At 35.4% G+C, this 23150-nt stretch overlaps 1 protein-coding gene across 6 annotated transcripts in view; it reads left to right on the forward strand.

The window, feature by feature from the left end:
• The window catches only part of LOC135833138 (irregular chiasm C-roughest protein-like), a 327416-nt gene that overhangs the window by 291295 nt on the left and 12971 nt on the right, over positions 1-23150 (forward strand). For 5 of the 6 annotated variants that reach the window (XM_065346787.1, XM_065346786.1, XM_065346791.1 and 2 more), the window contains one exon: positions 21645-21910. In XM_065346787.1, the coding sequence (XP_065202859.1) occupies positions 21655-21910 (256 nt within the window). In that variant the 5' untranslated portion in view covers positions 21645-21654. Of the gene's footprint in view, positions 1-21197; positions 21391-21644; positions 21911-23150 lie in introns of those variants that run through there. The other variant, XM_065346790.1, reaches the window with a different exon arrangement.

Below are 23150 nucleotides of genomic sequence, written 5' to 3' on the forward strand. Positions count from 1 at the left end.
TTTTTTGTTTTGGATTTTTGGGAGCCCAAATGTGATTTTTTTTTTTATTAAAACAAGAAACAAATTGGTTCGAGTGAAGCAAGAGCGAAAATTTTTGAAAATTTGATTTCGATGGGCCTAAAAACAATGTTTTTTTAAAAAGGAAATTGATTTTTAAAAAAAAGAGGACATACCAAAGCAAAGTGAGGTCGACAATTTTTGAAAATTTGTAGGTATTTAAAAAAAACAAAACACGATGTTTTTTAAGCAAGGAGTTTATTTTTTGGCTTTTAAAATTTTAGAATTTTAAAGATTCATTTTAGAATGTTGAGAACATGGCTCTAGTGAGGGCAAAACCTCTTGAAAATTTGTATGTCGAAAGGCAAAAAAAACTATAATTTTTATGTGGAAAGTTTATTTTTCCAATTTAAAACTCTTTAAGTTGAACGATATTTTTTTTTTTGAAATTTCGAAAATAAAGAAAAGAAAACAATCTTTCAATGATTTGTGTTTTGAAAAGTAAAAGAAAACATGTTTTTCTTTCATCACAGGCTTTTCTTCTGCTGAGTCTTCAAGAAAACACGGGTCCTGGGCGAACTGCTTCCCTTTATCTCCCTCCCTGGACGTTCTTGAGTTCCCTTGAAAACCTGGCAATTGATGTCGCATTACTTACTTCTAACATTTTCTCAAAATTTTAATCAAAATTGAGAGTTCTCGTGTACTTTCTCTTTTAGGAACAAATTGTCGGAAAATGTAGCGATTATTTTCGTTTTAAAACAAACACTCTAAAATCCTTTTTTTTTTTTTTTTTTTTAAATGAAAAATTATGAAAATTTAGGCTTTTTTTTACTGAAAGTGTGAATTCAAGGTTTTTAAAATCTCTGATTTCAAATTTTTTATTCATTCTCTGTAAAACTCCTATAGACTTTTCAACCTTGTCAATTTTGCGAGAAATCGCAATATCGTACAAATTTGGTACCTCCTTCTCACCTTCCAGCTAACGAGGACGAAAATAATGGTCTAATTTCAGTAGTTCATTGAAGGAACGAAACTCATAAAAAAAAATCAGAAAAAAATCGAAGATCTCGATTTCATTTTTGGTTTGAGTTGACTCCTTATGGTACAAGAATACTCGAGTAAATACCATAGCTGTAAAATTTACCACAAGGGTGGAAATTTTGCGGTGAAAAATTTTCTCATTTCGAGTTCACCAGCCTCGTCTTGGTGAACCACCTTGACTAGAAACTTGCCGAGCCGCAAACCACATTGTACGTATATAAACTCGACTGCAGCTCACTGCTCACTCGATGTACATACACCACATGTTGAAAAATAACCAAGTGAAGCATTAGGCAGTCATAAAATATGCCTATTTATGGTTACTTGGTTAGGTACCGTTAACTTGCTGAGAAAATTGTCTACAAAGAGAAATTATCTCTCTTAATTATGTGATTGTTTTTTTTATCTTTGGTCAACAATTTCATCCACTCGTATGCTTACATTTAATATTTGGCTGATTTTGCTCCAATTTTGTTTTCCAATTATTCTGTTCAGGATTTAAATTTTGTTACTCATATGTAATGTATTTACTTTTTAGCCCTGATTAAAGTGAGGAAAGAGTAGGAAGTGGCAAGCGAGGAAAGGCGAAAGATATGAAGAAAAGTAACTATTTCTTTTTGAAAAACAGTTGGATTAAATTACATTTTTAATGGTCTCGAAATCGGTCCGGATCGAGATGAGTATAAAATTGAAAAGACGCGTGCCTAAGCTGAAAAATAAGTCCCGGTTCCGGCACATACATCCACCATATACTAATAGCTAATAAAGAAGCTCGCGTACGTGATATAATAAAGGACGCGGATAGTACGTATAATAAAGCTTCGTCGTATATGATACTCGTATAGGTACCTTCAGTATACCGAAGTAAAGTCATTTTTGCCAATGGTGTTTTCCATCGCGACAGCGACGACGACGCCTTGCGAGTAAGTACATATATCGCACATGAGAAATTTTTTTTTCGCTCAACAAATTACCACGTTTTCATCAGCTCGAGTTATTTTTTCCATCAACGAGAAATGGAAGAAAATGGGCGATAATTTGCAGATAAAACGAGTCCACGTATACTTTGGATGAGATACCTACTCCAAAACATGTATCTTCAATCGCCGGCGAAAATGATGCTTTTCTTGGACGAGATTAAGTATCTTACGTGTGAATAGAACGTGGTCATTTTAGATTAATTTTTGACCAATTTTGGAGCGGAATGAAAATTTTTATTTTGCTTATTGCGATTGAAATATCTCTGTTATTCGAAAAAAATTTCTAAATATGTACCTGCTGAGTAAATACCTACTCGATTATTTTTTCAATGTTTGACACCCAAACTTGAAAAAAAATCAAATAGGTACTACAGAAAAAATATTGTCGACGAGGAAGAGGGGGGAGAATGTGGAAAGGGGATAAATCAACTTCTCCGACATGAAAAAAAGCTCATTTTATTTTGTTTTTCGTTTCACCTATCTAAATTTTAATTTGATTTGGATTCATTCGTGTGTAATTGTTTGGTCAGATTCAAAGGCAAGTAGGTATCTCAAAAATTCGTCATTTTTTCCAAAGATACCTCAAGCGTGATTTTTCAGCGTTCAAGGAGAAAAACAAACTAGAAATATGACAAATATTTTCAATCGGTAATTCATGGTGGAAAAATTTCATCAGTGTTGAAAAATCTCTTTTTAGGAAGGAATCTGTCTTTTGCTCTTTTTTTTCTTAAATATACCTACTTGTGATGTGATATTAAACCACATACGTTCCCACAAACCCATAAGAAATCAATAAATCGGAATTTGGCGACGCAAAAAAATATTCTTAAGGGTAAAAAAAATAAGATGGGTTCGAAAAATAATAATAAAAAAAACGAACTGTTCACATAGAAGACCCTGAAAATTCTGACATTGCCATTGGTATTCGTTTTATGAAAGATTATAAATATTTGTTCAAAGCTGTCCCCAAAAATCAAAGTCAAGTGCCGGAGAGTTGTGTTGCCATTTTTCATGGTCCAAATATTCAGATATGCGGTGCAATTCGTAGTAACCTACGACTACGCCTGTTGCCTGAATGATTCACGACGAATTCATCTTATTTATGGAATCAGGGTCAGAATCCGGGGTCGAAGGGGTTTGGAGGGAATATGTTTTGGCGACATTTTGGCAGATAGCGATCTTCACACTGAGCCCGGTTTGGAAAAAGAGAATAATATGGTTCGCGTTGTTTTTACACAACAAATACGATGGTCGGTCTTCATCGGTCGGTTGTGCACGCTCGATTCGACGTTATAAGAGGTGCGATAGGACGTTGACGTCGCGACGACGACGACGACATGCGACACATTCGACGCTTTATTTTTACACCGTGTTAGGCAGGAAGTGGATTGGGCGATGGGTGCTGGCGCGTCGATAATCGCTTTGCGAAATGATATCCTTTTAATGGGTGCTGATCTCGTGTCGATGAAGAAGATGTTGTGAATGTTACTCGTACTAAATTCATAAATACCTTGGTGTCTGCGTCGCGTCGTCGTCGGCGGTTACCTTCTCTTAAACCGCGTCGAGCGCGTTAATTTATTAATTTGTGCATCGACGAAGCCGCACGAGCGTGAAGATACAAATATCTCGTGCGTGTGCTATATATGTATAAGGGATTGAGAGAGCTCTTTTCATAACAGACACTATATAGAGAAGAGAAAGAGAAAAGGATAAAGGGTGGAGAAGGATGAGAGGTAAACAGGCGATAAATTCTCGCAGCTTTAATCACGTGTAGTATATTCGCGTAGAAATGTTGATATTTTTGCAGCTCGCAGCTCCTTGTAAGTTAGGTTAGGTACGTTGTTTGGAAAAGACCCCAGTGTATGCGAATTATTCGACCTAAAGAACACGCTGTCGTCGTATAGTCGTCGAGCTTCGTAGACGGTGAAAAAGACGTGAGCTCGACTTTTCCCACAAAGAGATATCGCAGCCGCCGACGTATTAACGCGAAATATGCTCCCGAATGGAATTCCACACTGACACGTGTACTTAGAGTATAGTCTATGGCATCCTTTAAGTGCGACTGTTTTTTTTTTTGTTTTTTTTTGAAAATTCATTTTTGGATTGTAGGGCAAGAGGTGTCAACTTCGAATGTCAATTTTGACGTTTTTGGTTCTCCATAATCAGGAGGAAGGGTAGAGGAAGAGTTATTCGAAACGATTGGTGATTTGGAGGTATCTCCGAAAGTTGAATAATACGTAACTCGTGCATTGCTATATGAATCAAAAATAAACGTACTTAAGTAGGTAACTGGGATCTTGACCGGTATTTCATCAACAGAAAGGAGTGGGGGTAGGGTATCCCAACTCGCAAAAAAATTTTAACTGGACAACGCTGCATACACCGAAAAAGACTATGCAAAAATACATCACCAGACGAAATTTCAAGTACGGAGGTAAATCAAAGGGTTACTGAGAAAAAAAAATGTATCCAAAATCAACCTAGAAAATTGTAAGATAGGATACCTATACCCTATTTTCGACTCGAAAAATGATTTGAAACGATCTCGAACCTCTTGAGCCGTTCTGAAGGATCCAGGAGAATTTTTGAAACTTGAAATTTCCACAAAATTTCACCAAAGGAAGTTGAAAAGTCAAAATTTACTCTACACCTTGATTTTAACATTAGAGATGTGCAGTCTGAAAAGTGAAAAGTGAAAAGTACTTTTCTTTCGATGAAAAATTGAAAAGAAAAGTTCTTACTTTTCATTTCACTTTTCAGTTTTCACTAAAAAAAAAAAAAAAAAAAAAAGCGAATGACCAATCAATTCACTCATCAGAGAACACTGATGAAGTCAAATATCAAGTTTTACTCTCTTCACTAGCTCTTGTACCTACTTTCGCAATTCAATTGCATTTTGATATTTTTCACTACATTTTTTTCAAAACAGAAAAACCCAAAACTGTTAGAGGCTGTAGAAAGGCTCAAAACTACCACTTTTCGATCAACTAGGTGAAAAAATATGATTTTGTTTTTTTGTGTATTTTAGAAAGGCAAAATATACATCAATTTGAAGCTTTTACAGAGAGCTTTAAATTGAGACTCACGCGATTTTCTTTTTACACTTTTCACAACTTTTCACTCTTTTCAATGATTTTTTCACTTTTCACTTCACCAAAATTACTTTGTGCGCATCTCTATTTAACATAGTACGTAGGTCGACTGGAGGTGGTTTCAAGTTGTTTTTGGAGCGTTTGGTGACTTTTTGAAAATTCCAGTTTTTCAAGAAACCCACTCGCAACATGGAGTTTTTAAAAAACTGAAATTTCCAAGAAGTCGTTGAAGATTCCGAAACGACTTTGAACCTCCTGCGGTCGACTCAGCATCTTGAAATAACTATTTGGGGTAAAGTTCGACTTTCCAACTTCATTTGATGCTAAAATTCAGTCGAAATTTTCAAGTTTCAAAAATCTTCTGAAGGCATCAGGGCTGCTCAAAATTTGATTTGGTGTATCAAAAATAGAGTAAATATGCCAAATTTCAGGATTCGGATGAATTTTGATTTTTTAAAATCATTTTTGACCCAAATTTGATTTTCAAAAATTCACCAAAAACAAAAAAATGCACTTCAGAACTTGAAATTTCGTCTAGTGCCGGTGAAGTAAGCATTCTTTCTACCTCTTTCGTCCAGTTCAAAATTTTTTGTGCAAGTTGGAATTCCTTCCTATATGAGATAGTTTAAAGTAAAGTACCAAATTGTGGCCACCTACCGTAATGTGACCACTTTGTATTCATCAGGAAAAATTGAAAGCCAAGTAGGGATTTTGGTTCCTAATTTGTAAGTTTGATAATTATTTATAAGGGAAGGTTCAACATTACTGCATATTTATTGAAAATTACTGGAAGCTAAATTTGGTAGGTATACCCTACTTCTGACCCCTTAAATCTATTGACAACGGTTCCGAACCGTTTTGAGTGCCCAGTTGTGGAGCTTCCGGAAGATTTTTCAAAGTGGAAATTTCCACAAAATTTTACCTAATGATAATGAAGCTACATATAAAGCGGAAATTAACATCATGCACTTTTATGGTAGAATTTTCAAAACGTCATTGGCGGTTCCAGAACGGATTGAATCCACTTTCAGTCGGCTCAGTACGTTGAAATTAGCTTTCAAAGTGAATTTTTGCTTTCCAACTTCATTTGGTAAGATTTTATGGAAATTACAACTTTAAAAAATCTGCTGGAGGCTTCAAAACTGTTTGAATCGGGTTGAAACCATTTTTAATAAATTTGGGAAGTCAAAAATAGAGTTAATACCAAAATTTTAGCATTCTAGGCCAATTTTCTGGAATTTTACTCTTAATTTTTCAAGTGGCCACTTTTAGCTTTTCACAAACTCAAAGTGGCCACGTTTGGGGAAAAATTGCAATTTTAAAAACGAAATTTTGGGCACATGAATTGGATTAAATTTTAAAAAGTAAGGTATCCAATAGACGCGAAATTCTCTTTCCTTTCGATTGATGTGATTTTGAAGCCAATAAGTTTCATTCTACGACTCGCCAGATTGGATTTATCCAAGAAAAAAATAGATACCTCAAGATTGCCACATTTGGGCACTTAAGCTTACACGTATGCTATACCATTCTTCGTAATCGTGCTGATATAGGTCAACTACGTGGGAGAGGTGTAATTACATCGAGACGCGTAAATAAACCATAGATGGAGAGAGAAAGAGGGCGAGAGACAATCGACGTCGAACATTGTACGCTATATCGTATCAACGTAATTCAATTATCGAGAAACCCCAACCGACTAAAAGGTAAGTTCTTTGAGCCTTTTTCATCTCAACGTTCTGCTTTTGTTGCGGTAATTATAAAAAAGAAAACTATATAACCTAGAAGGGCGAAAAAAAAACGTTCAACCATTTCTTTGTTGCGGTATCCGGTCACTCGAGTGTAGCATACACGTATACGAGACTTATCTGGATCCACTCAGAAATAATAAGTTTGATATACTACGTATATCGAGGCTGAGGAAGCCCTATATAGGGCTTATGTAGGGATAGAGATGTAATTTTATATAGTATCATTTTAACTTCTACAAAAGAGCATGATTTTTGCCGGGCTAGAAATTATTTTTATTGCGGCCATATATCGCAGCTGGCAGCGTTAAAATACAATTTTATTAGCGCCTTTGCTCTATTAAAATAACTCGCTTACACAAAAGAAACCCAGCGACGGGCGAATTTATGAAATTTTATTACACCTTTGGATGTTTTCGTACAATTAGGCTTTTTACGCCACACATTTTCCAATTAAAGAGTACGCTGTTAAAGTGAATTATTACCGGTGTGAAGTGGTTGCTGTGTTTTCGAAAGGGTTTCTAGATCTAAAGTATTAGCTCATGCTGGTTCTTATGGTAAGTTGAAGTTGTGAAAAACGTGTTCATCAAGCGAATTGAATTTTGAAGAAAGGAAACTGTTAAAATTGCAGGGTATGGATCTCTGTTATTATTCGGGTGCTGTGATAGGTCCAATTGGGGCTCTGGATCTAATTTCGATGAGAGTTTAAAATCTCTATAATTTAAATTCCAACTGCTGTGATTCATTTTTCGATTTTTGGTGAAGTTTTTTGATTGGTAAGTTATTTTAAAAGTACCATTTTCCATCAAAAACTCAATTTTTTAAAGGAAAATATTCGTACAAGAAATGTTCCCCAGTAAAATGGATGGAATTTCCCATCTAGCATTATGTATCAATCTCTCAAAACCAAGTACATATTACAGCATAAGTAGGTAAGTATGAGTAATTATACTAATAATAAAGCACCCAAAAAAATATTAAAAAAGAAAGTCCCCTCGATGCAAAAATTTCACACCCACAGTAAATCTGGGGAACCGTAACGACATTACGATTTAATCTCACGTGTACGACAATACCACGAGACAGACATACCAATAAACACGACAAAACGGAAACAAATTTCCTACTGTGTTTTTTTTACCGGATATGTATTTCATTATAAGGCGACGTCTTACGATACAATATTACACATATAACTAGTTATTTTCAGCACCTATCTCTCTTATGACGACTTTATATCGAATATTAAACACGACGCCACTACCCTTGAATCTGTTCCACTGACTTGATGAAGTTTTTTGATACGTAGGTAATCAAATCTCTTAGATGTTTTACTAGGTAGGTAGTTAGTAAATAGAGAAAAGACCTGCGAGCTCAGCGTGAATTTCCTGCCATTTTATAAAAATTGTGATTTAAAAAGTGTTCCAATTAACAATCTGTAGTTGTACAAGTAAACGAAGAGAATCTGGTGACTTTCTCGTATCCTGCTTCGATTGCACGACTTGGTATGGTTCCTTTGACGTGTACTTCCGTGTAAATATACACCTAACGGATTTGGCTAATCAATGCCGGAACCCTTTTGAAGAAAATGGCGCTCTCATCTCATTACTAGGTCAACATACAAGGGTCGATTAACAATTTCGTCTCTGTAAATGACAATTCATTAGTATACGACTTTCATCGCCTTTAATAACGTCGTCGCTTTTAACGTCTATACTTCACTATACAATGCACCGGCTAAAAATACGATAAATGGGATCCCTGAATGACGTAACGTGGCGCATAAATGAACGGTAAGAATGCTTTTAACGATGGAAATTTCACCGATGCGATCCACCAGTGTGTATAAAGTTCGGCTAGACGACGTGCTACGAGTATATGTTCATATACGTATGTAGTATCTGTACTATAGTTTTATGCCATATGAGAGAAAGAGAGAGAGACTATGGTACTAATGCCAACACCGTACTTACTCGAGCACACGTCCTTATATACCCGACGAGTCCATAATAAATCCCTTTCGAATATTTTTTTTCCTGATATTCACTCTCGTGTCGAGCTGTCGGTATTGTCGATCGTTCTATTATTTCATCGGTCGTCTTTTATAGTTTTAACCCGCAACGTTTTCACACGTAACGATGGGTCGAATTTTTGCGCCTTTGTTTGAAAATATTTCGGTATGAAGGTATTCGTTGATTAGGATTTAGGACACAATATTTTCAAAAGGAATTTTCTAAAATAAACGCCGAGTAGTGAAAATACGTTCATATAGACTATAAATTAACTATCTTCGTTGTACATATTGGTGCTGCTGACAAAAGGTGTCAGGTTGTGAGGTCATGACCCCAGAGCCAGCGACTAAATAAATGAAAAATGTGTAAATACACGAAGAGTTTATTCACTCGAAATGGTAAGTACGCGGTTTCCCATTCCCACCCTGTTGGGTGAAATTCCGCGATTCCGCGAATAAATCCGCCAAAAAAACCGCCAATCCGCTATAAAAACCGCTTTTAAGCGATTAGACGATGTACTTGAAAGCGACTTTTATAGCGAACTGGCTAATCCGTCCAAAAACCCGCTTAGCGGAATAATAATCCGCCAAATTACCAGTGAAGTGAGTAAACCGCGGAAAAAACCGCCGAAAAAATCGCTTTTACCCCATGGTGGTTCGCCTGAATTTTAAATGCAGCTTATCTTTTCTGTGAACGGATATAGTTGGAGGATACCTGGGGTACCTCCCTAAATTTTTTCAGAATTTTTTATCGAAGGGGAGAGAATACGAATTTGACAATATTTTTTTTGTAGGGGTGAGGGGTGAGGGGATGAAGGGGTGAAAAATTCAAAATTTGACAATAATGATGTGTGATATGTTGAAATGTATGTTTTTGGGGGTGTAGATCACGAATTTGACAATATTTTTTTCGTAGGGGTGAATGGTGGGGGATGAAGGGGGTAAAAACGGTGAAAATTCAAAATTTGACTATAATGATGGGCGATATGTCGAAATGTACCAAGTATGAATAATTCAACTGAAAGCAAGTTCTTTTCATCAATTTACTGGATTTTAGTTTTTATAAAGTGATTATAGAGATAAAATTTATCTTAAAACTCCGTTTTTTGCCTATACTTGGCTGCATAAATTGGAATAGAAGAAATTTTCGCACGTAGATGCACGGGAAATTCCAGCGACTGGTAATACTTGAGACGGTGTATTTCAAGATGTCAATTGCCATTTTTGACCGAAAGTTACCCAACGACCTCCACAGTCAATTTTAGTGTCAAATCATAGTGAATTTTGTTAAAAATGTAATAAATTTTTTCTTACTAGGACTTTGACGGCTCCCCAACATAAAATTCTTCATCCCCCACCCTTCACCCTTCCTCCACCTTCGAAAACGTACATTTTGACATATCACACATCATAATGGTCAAATTTTGAATTTTTCACCGTTTTCACCCCATTCATCCCCCACTATTCACCCCTACAAAAAAAGTATTGTCATATTCGTGATCTACGCCCTCAAAAACATACATTTCGACATATCACACATTATTATGGTCAAATTTTGAAATTTTCACCCCCTTCATCCCCCACTTTTCACCCCTACGAAAAAAATGATGTCAAATTCGTATTTTGCGACCTCAAAAACGTACATTTCGACATACCACACATCATTATAGTCAAATTTTGAATTTTTCACCGTTTTCACCCCCACTTTTCACCCCTACGAAAAAAATATTGTCAAATTCGTGATCTACACCCTCAAAACCATACATTTCCACATATCACACATCATTATTGTCAAATTTTGAATTTTTCACCCCTTTCATCCCCTCACCCCTCACCAGTCACCCCTGCAAAAAAAATATCGTCAAATTCGTATTCTGCGACCCCAAAAACATAAGGGAGGATATTACTTTACCATTGTTTTAGGATTCATTGTATGTTTTTGAATTACAGGCGTTTTGAGGGTGCTCACAGCCCACTGTGATCCGCTACTGCTTAATTATATTGTTCAAAATGCAGTATGCTCATCGATAGGCCCCGTAGTCTAGTGGTTAAGGTTAGGTCGTTAGGAACGTAGGGTCGCAGGTTCGAATCCCCAGTTAGGTAGGAAATTTTCGTTGACAATGTGACACGAAAATTGTATCAACAAATCGCTAGTTGCAATGTAAACTGACACACATTAACATAATGCATACCAAACGCATCAATTATTTTTAAAAATTGATTTTAAAAAATCAAAAATGTAGTACATTGCACCACAGTTTTTTCTCAGTGTATCAAAAACCGCGATATCAAAAAACCGCTTTACCGCGATGGCAATTATTCCGCTTTCAAATTTCCGCACTGCGGAAAAAAAACCGCCATAAATTCCGCTTAGCGGAAAAACAAGATCGCGGTTAGTCCCAAATAGCCGCGACGGATTTTTTGGCGGGTTTCACCGCGGATTTTCCCCCAACAGGGCAGCAGAGAAAAAGTTGTCGATGACAACGAAATATTTAATAATATAGCTGTGCATTATTAGACAAAGTGTCGTACCTTCGAGGGCTTACTACAAGTTAAAGAAACGGCGAATAATTGCTTCCAGCAATTAATTAGGGTCTCTCGTACTCTCATTTTAAAAAATTCAGTGACAAGGAAAGAAATGTAAGGGTCAAATTTGAACTTAATGATGTCGAATTGGTAAGAATTGACATGCCATTACAAACATTTTCATGATTTTTAAAAAATTTTCGAGCTAGAGGATCACTGAAAGTTTGTACTACAAAAAGAAGTGAATATTCGAACTCAGTGACCTCAAAAACTTGGAAAACGATAGGTCACACGTAGTTTTTAAATTTTTTATATTTTGATTACGTATAAGGGCACTGGGGGGCTTGGAGGAGCTCGAATCGAAAAAATAAGTCGATATTCGAATTCAGCGTCCTTGAAAACCTAACAATCGATATGTCACATCAGTTTTGATATTTTTCAAAATTTTGGTCAAAATTGAGGGCCCTTAAAACCCCCTTGGGCGTCAAATTTTGAAGAGAAAAAATTATATCGTGTGACATATCGTTTTAGATGTTTTTGATAGTGCTGAATTCAAATTTCAACTCATTTTGCCGAGTAGAGCCCCCTGGGCCCCACAATGGGCCCCAAATTTCAAAAAAATGGAAAAAATCTTGCGACCTATGCTTTATTAGGTTTTCAGATGCGCTGATTTCAAATTTATAGTCACTTTTTCGATATAAGCTTCCAGGGCTTCACAATAGGACCACAAATCTTAAAATTTGAAAGATATATGAGTCAGAAAAGGTTGATCTTGGTGTGGAATGACTCGGTACAATAAGTTGGGTAAAATTAAGCTAAAATTTTTCATTATTGAAATCTCATTAGGTACTATAGAGGAATGAATTTCATCACAAAGAAGAAGAATTTGAGGTGTTGATAACGTGCCTCTATTCAACATAGACACCCTTATAAAATACCATAAATGCATTCTCGTAGGTATTTGGCCTTTTTGAGTGAATTATTACAATAGGCAAACTCACATTACACCATACACCACGCTATACGCCACTGTACTGCATTCGAGCGTATACATTAATATAGTAAATAGGTACTAAAGACGATACGCTAGAAAGGGATTGTTACACCACTTGGCATTGGCAAGGCATAAAGTTCGTTCAACTTACATGTGCCTCATCTTCTCTATAGCTCATTCTCATTTATACAAGAGGATTTTTCAAGTGACTAACTTCTGCCCCTATGATATAGAGCCTTGTATAACCGACAAATGAATGTTTTTTGGAAACGTTGAACCAACGTAGAAGCAGTGAAGAAAAAAAAACAAATGAAAATAAATCACGTGTAAACGTCATTAATGTAAGGTTAGGTATATATATAAGGGTGTAGGTAAGCTATACGGAGTCGAGGTAGAGGTGTCTCTGTGTAATCTACATTTCTGCCTGGTTAATGAAAAACAACTAAAACGTTGGGAAATATCATAAAAAAAGGAGGAAAAATTGCAAGAATCATAAATAAAAACTAGGTCATCGGTGTTTTTCCTCATTTTATGCTCACATTTCGTCGTTAATTTCTGGTTTTAAATATTTCTCATTTATTTTCACCTCGTAGTATAACGATGTTATAAGATCGTGGGAAATTGTAGGCTTTTTCTTTCGCTCTATAAGAGTGTAGTCGGCCGACGTGAAAATTTCATCGTTTTGTTTTTTTTTACTCTTTTTTTCTCTCTAAGCGTGGTACGCTCGATGGTGTGAAAAGTATTTTTGAACAATAGTTCGAGCATATGATACTCGACTGAAAAACACTCGTAAACGTAAAAATAAATACATTAACGTGTACGTAATTGTCCAGCGTTGCAACATTTACGAGCACCTTATTATACGTAAACGTAACCACAAATAGGTACCTCGTTTTGTGCGACTGAGCGACAATTCCTAGAATCAGCTGGTGCAGTGAAATTTTCTTTTATTACGCAATCGTCGCGAGGTATGAGTAATATGTTTGATTTTTTTTTTCTGGAACGTTTCGTCGACAACGTCTGGGATGCTCTACGAAATGAAAAGTTGATGAGGAGGGTTGGAGAGGAGCGAATTTAACGTCGTCGCGTAATTTGGAGCTATTATGTACTCGTAGCGACGTTAGTTTTGAATGTTTTCTGATTTAAGAGGTTGAGTCAGCTCGAAAGTTGATCACAAGTACTTGACCCCTTCTGAACGAAGACTCCGAAGGCTAAAAAAAATTCAACACATGATGAAACGATGCAAATTTTTTACTGAAATGTAGATTGAAAACAGTTTGATCGAAAAAAATTGCCTCTTCGGGTGATGAAATGTGATGTAAATAAACTTTCAAGCTAGAAAAGTTGAGTTTCGATTTCCAAAGATATTCCTGAAGAAAATGCGGAGGGGAAAGAGGGAGGGGATTTGAAACCTGAAGTTTGTTGAAAAGAAAAGAATCACCCACATGAGTGTACTATGAGTTCAATGAACTCTGATTTTTGAAAACTGGTTCGCACAATTTGCAATTTTGCAGTTGTTCGCATATTCAGTTCAGAGCTGCTCAGAACTAAAATTCTATTACTCGGAATGAAATATACCTTTGTGACCTATCAAAATGAGGTAAAATTTCACACAAAACCTGAAAATTGCGACGAATTTTTACTTTGGTCTCAAAAATTGAAACTGTCAACTTCGAAAATGAGAATTTTTCGCAAATTTTTATAAACTTGGTTATCCTGTCAATATTTGGAAAAAGCTTTGGATTGAAAAATTTAATTGTGACGTTTCGAAAAAAAAATGAATTTTTGTGTCATCATTCATTTTTAAAATTAGGCCCTCAAAATAAGTTTCTAGTACACATTGGATTTCCAAATCCAGATTTCAAAATCCACAAAGAAAAGAAATGGTCAAACCGATGATAATTTTTTTGATTTTAGCTCTCAAGGAAACATCTTGAACATCATCAAGTTGAAATAAAACATGATTAAGTTAAATGTCGTAGAGTTTTAGATTAAGATTTTTTTTTTGAAATTTCAGTCGAAACGTAAAAATTTTATTTGAAATACTTACTGGACTTTTGATCACTTTTATTTATTCTGGGGATTGTATTTTTGAAAATTTAATAATTTCTAAATTTTTTCATCGAAATGGAATGCTTGGAAGTTGGAATCTTCATTTTCAAAATCCTTAATGAATTTTCAATAAATTTTCAGAATTCTTGAGCTCTTTGCAGTCCATACAAATTTTTATTTTTTTTCAAAACAGAATTTTTTTCGCTTTAGAGCCACGAAAATGTTAACCGTCAAAAATGTCCATGTGTTTCAATTTTTTGCCAACTTTTTTTCTGGATCTTGAAATTTTTTCAAAATTGAAAAGGTTTGTGACATGACGCTCATTTTATTCTAATTTTGTTTTGACGTGAGGATTTTTCCTTGTGAAGCTGTGAGCTGTTGAAGCCAGCCAAAAAAAAAGGAACAAGATGCTGTGTTTCTATTTTTCTTTCGCAAATCCTGAAAAAATTGAGGAGAAAATGGAAGAAATTTCAGTGAAAAGATTTTACTGAAAATTTCCAGTGACTTGCCTTTTGTTTCCACTTGGAAATTATTATAATCACTTTGAAGGAAATGAAGGAATTTTCAATTTCCAAAGTGAGTGATGAGTTGACTTCATTTTTTTAATTTTTTAATTTACACAGCGTCATGTTTTTGAATAATTTCTCCGGAACATTAAAAAATTCTTGCAACTGCTGAAAATAAAGTACCTATTCAAAATTTTGCGATGAACTCAAAAATGATGATGATTTTTGTCTCGTCAAAAAAATTGAAATTTCTAGAACCACTTCTTTTTTCATTTTTTTCTCTGACAAATTCGATTTCATAAACCATTCGTAATATTCCAACAGATTTCAACCGTTTTAATTTTTGGACTTGTTTTTAATGTCCTGAGTGACATTTTTTGTTGTTAAATTTCATAATATTCAAGAACCATAAATTAATATAAAAACAATATGGTCGTTCTGGTTCCACTGTTACGTTGATTATAAAAATCATCTCCCTAAAAAAAGAGACAATGCCAAAAAAGAGGGGAACCATATTTAAATTGACGTACAAGCTTATGCAATCATATGACAGAGCAATGATTTTTCGACATCAGATCCACATTCGATGCTAAACGAAAGGCCAGGGAGGCGTAGAAAATACGAAAAAAGGGTTTCGCGATGAAGCGGTCGCGATATTTCGTCCATAATTCGAACACGCTGCGGTGTAATTTTAGGTGATTTATTCGTCATTTTTATTTATTTTTTTCACGGATATAGGTAAATTGAAAAAATCCATTTTCGATTTTATCGCCATCTCGCGTTCGCCTCTGCCTCGTGGTTCGTGGATTCGTGTCGTCGAATTCGAACAGCCCTGTCAAAGGCACCGACGACGACGTCCTCACTGAAAACAGCAGGGTTAGTGGAATTATTAATTTACGCGTCCGATGCATTTACCGATGAGCACGTAGAGGAGTACTATAAATGTCATCCGGGTGCCTCACCCTGCACCTCCTCCCTCGACGATATCTTAAACGGTGGCACTCGTACCTGCGATAAAAATTACGGGTTTATACCGCAACACGCAGGGTGCTTTTTTAAAATTAGATATCGAATTGTGCTGCGGTGAAAAAAAAAAATGAAAAATAAACGCGTGGAATTTTTAGGTCCTACTATGGCGTAATAAATTATGTTAATCTCGTCAGCGAAACAACGAGTCGGGGTACAAGGCAAGTGGTATTTCCGTTTTGAAAATTTCATCTCGTGCATGCGAGCATTGTGAGCAGGTCGATCGCGATTTAAGAGATTCCTCTGTCGGATTGTTTACCTACGCAATCGGAAGCAGGGGTGGCGGTAGATTTACATATTATTTTGTAAATGAACTTGGATGCGATAGGCGCGGAAGAAGAGGGTGAGAGGTCGCGGCCAGTGCAGCGATGGGTGCCGAAGAGAAATATCATATGCGAGAAAGACGACCGACGAATGCGCAATGTGAATGACATAGGTGATACTTAGTACATTGTCTCCGATCGTCCTACGTCTGGTAGTATTTATAGAAAAGTATATATCCTTTCTGGCATTCGTCTCATGGTCTTCGAATTGCCCCGACTTGCGACGTGCTGCGGCGACAATGGGCTCCAAAATTAAACAACCGCTGATGCGTGTTTCACGACTACGCGATGGACAAGGGTTCGCGTCGTCGTGTGCGTGTGTAGGTAGTGAACGAACCCGAATACCCAAACCTGCTCGGGGAAGGTTTAAATTTTATATATTTACAATTTTGCCTGTTGTACTTGCGAGGGTATATAAATTAATCGAAAGTTTAACTTAATGTGTTGAAAGAGAGGCGATTGTTTTATAGATATGGGAATAGGTTGCGTGTTGCTGGACGAATTGTGATAAATGCTAAACAACACTTTTACTATTTACACGAAGTGCGGCATGGGTAGCTATTTCAAAACTTGTCTATGAATTTTTTAAATTAGGTACTTGTTTCATCGATAGGTTTACCCAGTACGAGCCACCATCCATTTGGAAAATTTTTCAAAGCTCGATAAATTGACTCGTTGTGAGTGTTGCGAGTCTCGTGCATCGAAAGTAATTGAATAAAAAAAATTCAAAATTCATTCAATAATGAATAACTACTAGTATACAGCACCTTTCTTCACACTTACCTACTCAAATGAACTTGCCAAAAAAGAGAGGTGTCAAGTTCACGCGTTAATTTTATTACATTTTCCAAGACTCTGTATCATTTGACACAAGCACGAGGGTAAAAGTAATAAAAGTTTTCCAATGATATAATGGATCGTTTTTGATATTTCTCTTTCTTTTGTTGTTCACGCGTGTGTTTTTTTTAAAACACTGTGACCCTTACGTACGTCATTTTCGCTTTATAGCCGAGAGTTTTTATTGCTCAGCGAATTTGAGCCGTTTCGTGAGAAAAACTACGTTGAGGGTGGGGGGGGGGGGGTAGAAGGTCGATGTTAACGTTTTTCCAATAGTGAGTATGTAAGAGCGAGTCGTTTATATTTTTGATATGTTTTTCGTGAATAAGAACGCTCGTGCTGGAAAGGAGGGCTTGAGGAGAGATAGGGGATGAAAAATGCTGAAGTTGATGAAAGTTGGCTGAAGAGAAGGTGTTTTTATAGTATGAAGTTGTTTTTGTGAGGTTTGAGAAGTGATGGAGGGTGAGTATTGTACTTCTATGTTCGCTAAAAGAAAACTCACGAATAGGATCTTTTGAGGTGTCTACCGCCGATTTGAAAGAAACCATGATTTTTAGAAATACAAGCATGGTCTGAAAATCCCATAAATAAAACATCAGCTACCTAAAATGATTTTTTGATTCTTAGCGAATTTTCGAATGTTTAAAATTGAATTTTTTGGGCTATATATGTACTTTAAAAAAATTAAGCCCATGCTCTACCTACTTATTCAGCAAAAACGATAAAATAATTAGACCTGAAACTGATCTCAACTTGTCCAAAACCGAATTTCATCTTTCTGGCCATTTTGGAGCCTTTAGTATGATTTTTAATTCATCATAATGGACGTGTTCATCTGGAAATCGGCTCAAGTGTGAATAAACTCGTTAAAAAATGGATGAAAATTGGACCACAATTCCATTTTTCACTACCTGAATCAGATTTCACGTATTTTGGAGAAATTAAACATACCGTAAAAATTGATGATCGCGCTGGAGGTTCCAAAATGGTTCAAAATGATATAATTCGGATTCGGGGGGGGGGGGTGTTTTTGATTTTGAACACAATACAATCACTCACCCAAATTTTAAAAATTACCTCACAAACAAAATTTTTTTGATTTTTTGAATGTTTTTTTCTTACTTAATTAGGTGAAAATATCAATTTTCCACTTGGAAATCAGCCATGATGTGGGCAAAATCGTTGAATGAATAAAAGTTGGACCATAGCTGTTTTGATGTTTAGCTATGTACTTAAATCAATTCACATGCCTCCTGAAAAAATTTTATAAATTCTCGGAAAATTAAAAATATTTTTTGGAAAAGTTTATAAAATGCTGGGAAAAGCTCATAAAATTTTGGATAAGTTCAAAAAATGCTGGTAAAATCTAAAAAAAATTGGATAAATTCAAAATCACCTTGGAGGCTCCAAAAGGGTCAAAAGAGTTGATATTAGAGTAGTTTGAAGACTTTAATAATAATTTGGTGGATAAGTCGATGAAAAAAAATCATTTTGGATTTCGAAAATTCTCAAAAAACCAATTTAGGCTGTTGACATTTTGGTTTCAAGAGTTTCAATGAAAAGCGGACATTTCCAAAGGTTCCCTTGTCAGCCTTATAATCGAAGGAGGAAAACGACAAATGTATCGCCAAATCATTTAAAAAAATTACGTACACCTTCCTATACGTATTTATATTTACCTGGTATTTTAAAATTTGTCAAATCCCCCCCCCCCTAAACAATTGTTGAATGTGCGTCTCGGAAATTTTCAAAAGCTGAAAAAAAATTATTTTGGTAATTTTTGGAAATTTTCTGAAAGAATTCTCTTATTTGTACCCTTCACACCACATCATTTAAAAATGACTTTGCACCTCATCAAACTGGCCTTTATTTTATATTTTTGATCCCAGGTCATATCTAACTAAACTCTCGACCCGCTGAAATGATCTTAAAACCCATCCAATTGATTTCAATTCCTATTCATTGAGTTTGGCATTTCATCGATGAATAAATCCTGAATCTATTTTGAATAACTGAGATTACCTTGTGATCATGATCCATGAAATTAGTCTTGCATTCTGCCTACCACGTTCGCTTCTTCCTTTTTTTAATTTTTTGGATTCAAAAACTATTTAATTGATCTCATTTCCATTTCATATTAGATTATTCACCTTCAATTTCAATTCAATTACTGGCAGTATTTTTTCGCTGGAGTATCGCTTTATGATTTTGCATAGATAGGTATAAGGTAAAATTAATCCTGCCGTTGATCAAAAATCATTGGATGGCCTAATTTAGGTATCCAGCATGCAATGGAATTTCTTCCACTCATCTCATTAAACGACTCTACAAATCAATCAGAATTGATCGCTCATTTCGTTCTTCAATTTTCCATCCCATAGACTGGACTCAGAATTCGTTCAAAATTACCTACTTGAAAAGTATTCCAATCCATTAAAATAGGTAGTCCATCTTATTAATTTATGCTCCATCAAATTGCCCACACAAAGGATATTTCATTTAATTGGTTCTATACAAATCCCTTTGGACATCTAATTGACTACTGATTCTGTTCATCAATTTTAAGCTCCATAAAACTGACATATTATTGACTGTGGGTTCTTTGAAAAATGAAAACTGATGCATATTTCATTAAAATAGCTCATTGATTCAAATTGTCCCATATTCAGCATCTCATTGAGACTGCTTCGACATATCTTATCTGAATGACTCTGCAATTCATCTGATTGATCACTCATTTCTTTAATGGCATAGGTAGGTAAAGGTACAAATAAACTCTGAATTTCTCTAAGATGATTCTATTAGATTATCAATGACCTACCAATCCCATTAGAGTGACTCAGAAATTCCTCCAATTGACTACCCTCTTTATTCAATTTTTAGAATAGGTACATGAATCTATTAAATCGTTCTTGCCTTCTTGCTTTTAAAGCTTCCCATTTAATTAGTTCCCAGTAGGTATCTCATACACTCTTCCATCTATATAATTAACCACTCATTTCATATGTACATTAGTTTTACATCCCTGGGCATAAACTCTGAATTTTTTCAAAAATGATTTCATTTGATTATAGCCTATAATCGATCTCATTGGAATAATTTCGAAATCGTCCCAAGCCTGAATTCCTTCAGAATTATTTGACTGCAAATTTCATTGGAATACATACTCGTAACTTACGAGTTACCTAATCCACAAAGTTACCCCCACACCTTTCAATTTCAACTCCCATTGCATTACCTTTACTTCTTCTCATAGCTTCTGATTATATCTCATGAGCCTATCTATCATTTCGCGACCCAATTTTCCTTTGACTCAATACATCATCTGCTAGTTCCATGTTCAGATTCTAAGTATATCCTTTGAACCAGCTCTTCATTTCATTGGCTGTTTCCAAATTCAGCCCCTCTAGTACTTTCATTCATTTCGCACTTCCTCATCCTCATTGTTAAATAGGTATTGGTATTTTAACGTATAGATTGATACATCGACACGTACTATAAGAACATCTAAAAAAAAGTCCACACATAAGAGATTCCATTGCATTGAAAATAGCCGACAGACATTCCACTACAGCCACGTGCAATTGATTCGGATGATTTTGTCAATTCGTGACAATTAAATCTCTCGAATAATTATTCACGGCAAAGCTCGCTTCAGTCAGCCAATTACATGCAGTAGATTTAATTCAAGAACAACGAAGTCGACGACGATGACGATGACGACGAGTACAAATGCGGACGTTACACCGTAAGTGTCGTCGGCGACGACGAAATTTTTGGCAGCACTGAAAATTAGTCTAGTCGGATATATCAGCTGATGAGTCTATGTGTCTTAAAGCCAGGGAGACACTATATAGATATACTTATTCACAGTCTACGTAAAAATGTCATTACATTGAAAGTCGCCTAATGACGTACCACAAACTCGACTCGCCATTGGTGGAAATAAAATGCCCTAAATACTAATCCCTTCTCTTTATAAGATTTTTTTCTCGACACCGAATCGGAAGCAGGGTGCGAAGATTTTTTTCCTTTCGGTGCCCGAACGTTGGGTGCTCGCAAGCTCTTCCGTCCGTCTTACTTTACCCTTTCGTAGCCGGTACACTTTTCGCGTTTGGGGTGTTTTCCTGTATTTTTTTTACAACTTGTTGCTGTGTAATTCTTTTTATATGAACGCGTGATCGGTGTCGTAAATATAATTTTTTCGAGTGAGAGCTTTAGATCGCGTAATATTTCTAAATGCGGTGTTATTCGAAAGTACGTGGGATATTGCATCATATTGGGTTAATTTTTAGAATTATGAATAAGTGATCGAGTTTTCGAGTTTAATTAGATTCGTATTTGTAGAAGTGAAGTGACGATAACGAAAGGTCATTTACTTATACTTACTAAAAGTGTGCAGTGCGTGGTTAATATATTTGTACCTACCTAGTCTATTCGCGAATTCGAGTTTCCTTTTTTCTTTATCGAGTTTTAATTTTCGGTCATTTTTTTGTTTTGTTCTGTTACAGGCGTTTGGTAATGTTTAAAATCGTACTTTTTGAGCTGTGCGTTTGTGTGAGCTTGGCGATATCTCGCGAAGGCATCATGTCCGAGCAACGATTCGCCATCGAGCCCCAAGACCAGACGGCCATCGTTGGAAATCGTGTAACGTTACCCTGTCGCGTTATCAATAGGCTGGGCACGTTGCAATGGACCAAAGATGACTTTGCCTTGGGTACCCATCGCAGCTTGATGGAGTTCTTTCGGTATACGATGATTGGCAGCGATGAAGAAGGTAAGAAATGTTCGATTTTTTTTAGATTAATCCGGTAACTATAGGCTAGTGAGTGGTTTTTGAAGAGGAGAAAAACTAAAATGAGATGGTTTTGGACTTGGATTGTGATATTTTAAGTAGCTTCCTATTTACCTGCTTACCTCAAAGTTCAACTTTCAAGCGAGAATTCACTACAAAAATTTCAGCAAAGCTATGTTGTTAAGTATTAATTTGGGAAAACATTACAAAATATTTATCTACATGATATTAAAAAAATTATAAAGCAATTTTGGAGATTTTTTTGAATAGCTTCAAGAAAAATAACACATTGTATGGAACTTTTTGGAATGAAATTTAAATAATTTGAGGAGAGTGTTCAAGAACCGATTTAGGAAACGAAACGTTCGAAATTCATGCCACCAAAAAAGTAAAAATCTACTCGAATCGACCCGTTCCCCAAGATTGTCGGTTTTTGAATGATTCCAAAAAAATAAAAAATTAAACATGTTCGAAATATTTTAACAGGACAAAATTAATGAGTGAGTAGTTTTTTTTCAATAAGTTATTGCTCTTTAATGAAAAAATGACTTCGTCCTATTTTTCTCGTACTTCAATTGTCTATGGCTCTATTCTTCTGAAAATTGAATGAAATGAATAAAATTTTTTCAAGGCTTGGAAATTGGCCAAAACATTTTTTCATTTCATCATTTTGTCTACTTTTTTCCTCAATTTCTATGGATCAGTTCAACTCTTTAAGACTGGATAAAATTTTAATTAGGGTTAATAAAAATTGAAATTTTTGTGAGATTCTGTTTTTATAACATAATAGGTCCCTATAAAAAACATATATGTATCTACTCGTACGATATATTTTTGAAGAATTTCGTTGAAAAAATATAAAGCTAAAAGTTCCCATTTCTGACTTCCCTTGAAAAAGTTTTCCGAAAAACGTTTGAAATAAATTGTACGATGATCAAGAAGTCTGTTAATACTCGTATGTACACAAAAAGAATCTAAAACAAATTTTTGAAGTTTTTCAATTTGGTCAAGAGCTCATTTCTGAATTCGGAATTCAACTTCTAATATCATCGAATTTCCATATTATAATTTATTTAAAAAATATTTCATTTTTTTGAAAGTTTATGTTAGAAAATGTTCAGTATTAGGCCTACGAAATTTTTAAAAATTTTGATACTAATTTTCTTTAAAAACTTCTAAAATAAGAATTTGAAAAGTTATCCAAACTTTTGTGATGACAAGA

Source organism: Planococcus citri, chromosome 1 (assembly GCF_950023065.1).
Source record: "Planococcus citri chromosome 1, ihPlaCitr1.1, whole genome shotgun sequence".
Taxonomy (NCBI): Eukaryota; Metazoa; Arthropoda; class Insecta; order Hemiptera; family Pseudococcidae; genus Planococcus; species Planococcus citri.